At 44.1% G+C, this 1,928-nt stretch overlaps 1 protein-coding gene across 1 annotated transcript in view; it reads left to right on the top strand.

Annotated features, from left to right (window-relative positions):
- The window catches only part of LOC105544155 (deleted in malignant brain tumors 1 protein-like), a gene marked incomplete at its 5' end in the record, with an annotated part of 221,962 nt that overhangs the window by 68,844 nt on the left and 151,190 nt on the right, over positions 1 to 1,928 (top strand). The window contains 2 exon segments of the mRNA XM_011986445.1: positions 1,176 to 1,229; positions 1,231 to 1,319. Coding sequence (XP_011841835.1) covers positions 1,176 to 1,229; positions 1,231 to 1,319 — 143 coding nt within the window.

Genomic DNA, 1,928 nt, shown 5'->3' on the forward strand with positions numbered 1-1,928 from the left:
CTTGTTTCCTGTCTTCTAGGTAAGCTTCTCATCCTAGCATGGCTTCTTAAAGTCCTGCCCAGCCTGGCTTCTACACCTGTTCTCCATTCTCATTTTTCTCCCCTCTGGAAGCCTCTCTCTGTGCTGGGCATGAAGCATGGAGACTTCTAAAACACCAACTGTTTGGCAGAGTCATGTTTTTGCTCACACCATCCCCTCTCCCTGGAGCACATCTTTCTTCCCCATCTAACTCATCTGCCCTCCTCTGAGGGTCCTCTATTCGTGTTTCCTGGTGCATCTTGAAGGCTACCTCTTCCATGCCACTTTTTTTAACTCCTCAGGTGACTGTGTCTCTCTCTCCTTTTGCCCCATCAGTCACTCCATGAAAATCTATAGTGGATTTTAGCATAAAATATTATTTGCATTTTTATTTTTGTCTGCCACTATGGAAACTCTTAACTGTGGGTTCAAGCCATTTTTCCCAAATGAATGAATTTGTGACTAGTATGATAAGATCACGGAAGGCATTAGCAACATAGCAATAAGTTACTGCCCTGCTATCCCAGGGCCATCATCATGGATTTTAACGTGGGAGTCACATTTCCATCAACTCCAGACAAAGCCAAGCACAGGCCACAGTGGTGGATGAGACAGGTGATGAAATCTGAGAGGCTAAGGGCTCCTCCCTCTCCAGACATGGGGTAGTGTCAGGACCCCCACTAAGTTACTCGGGGCTTTCTAGAAGGAAGGACACCTGGGAAACAGCTCTTACACAAGCAGTGCTACAACCCTCTACACAAACTTTGTTTTCATAAGGTATGTTCATGAAGGCCGTGATTCAGGGAACAGAGAGAAGGAGCTTGAGGGGAGGACAGGGCTGAATGAGCCAGGCATTTCTTGTGTCACTATTTCTCCAGGGGTCAGAGGAGTGAGATGTTTGGAACATTTTCCTATTGACCCTTTCCTTTTTCAAAGGTTTTTTTGGTTCTGACTGTCCCTGTCACCAAGAGGCTCAAGGTTCAGCCAATAGGAAAACCAGTACAGAAGGTTCCCATATTTCTGCTGTTCTGGGATGTGTCCCTCTTATCTTCTTATCCTATAGAGCCTCTGGGCTCCCTCCTGGGAGCAGGAGATGCACCGGGGGCTAAGTGAAGACGAGAGGTGCAAGATCAGGCTGAAGTGTTGGCCCTGGAAAGTGCCTGGTCTGGCCAGGGCTGCAGGCCTATCATCCTGGAGGACACACTCTGCTCAGCACAGGGCTGCCCTGTGGAGCTGCCCCCACAGCAACCTGCTCTCCCGTAACTGTGGCCATGGGTGAGGGGCTGGTGTCCTCTGCTCAGGCGGGCTTCTAAGTCACTGGTCCTCTATTTTGTTTTGTAGTTTTCTTCAAGAAAGTGCTGAAAGGGCTCCAGCGAATGGGGCCATCTCACACATTTGGGCATATTTCCTTAATTTATGAGTACTCCTTTATTTCTAAGCCAATTTAGTACCTTCTGGCCACAACACATAATAAAACAGATGCATGCACACGTAAATACATCTAAGCACATATACACACTCATACAAAGATCCTATAGCTTTTACTTTGGAACTCTAACCAAGAGATATCAACACAAACTCACCAGTTTATTAAAAAATGGTTGGATGCAAGCAGTAGTTTTTATCTTAACACCAGTAGAATGGTCCTCTAAACTACAAAAAAAAAAATACATTTTCTTAAGCAAAAACCATATCCTTATGTTTTTGTTTCACCAAAACCACGTCTTATTCTCCTATTTCTCTAATTCTTAGTAACTCTAATTCCCGGTAAAAATTCTGGGAATACTTAATTTAACATAACATGACTTTAAGATTTCAAATCAACAGAGAAAATTAAATTTACCAAATTAATCTTACCAAAGATTACCAGAGTCATGTGAACTGAAAAGCCTCTGAACTAGTTTCTGTTA

Source organism: Mandrillus leucophaeus, unplaced genomic scaffold (assembly GCF_000951045.1).
Source record: "Mandrillus leucophaeus isolate KB7577 unplaced genomic scaffold, Mleu.le_1.0 Scaffold299, whole genome shotgun sequence".
Lineage (NCBI taxonomy): Eukaryota > Metazoa > Chordata > Mammalia > Primates > Cercopithecidae > Mandrillus > Mandrillus leucophaeus.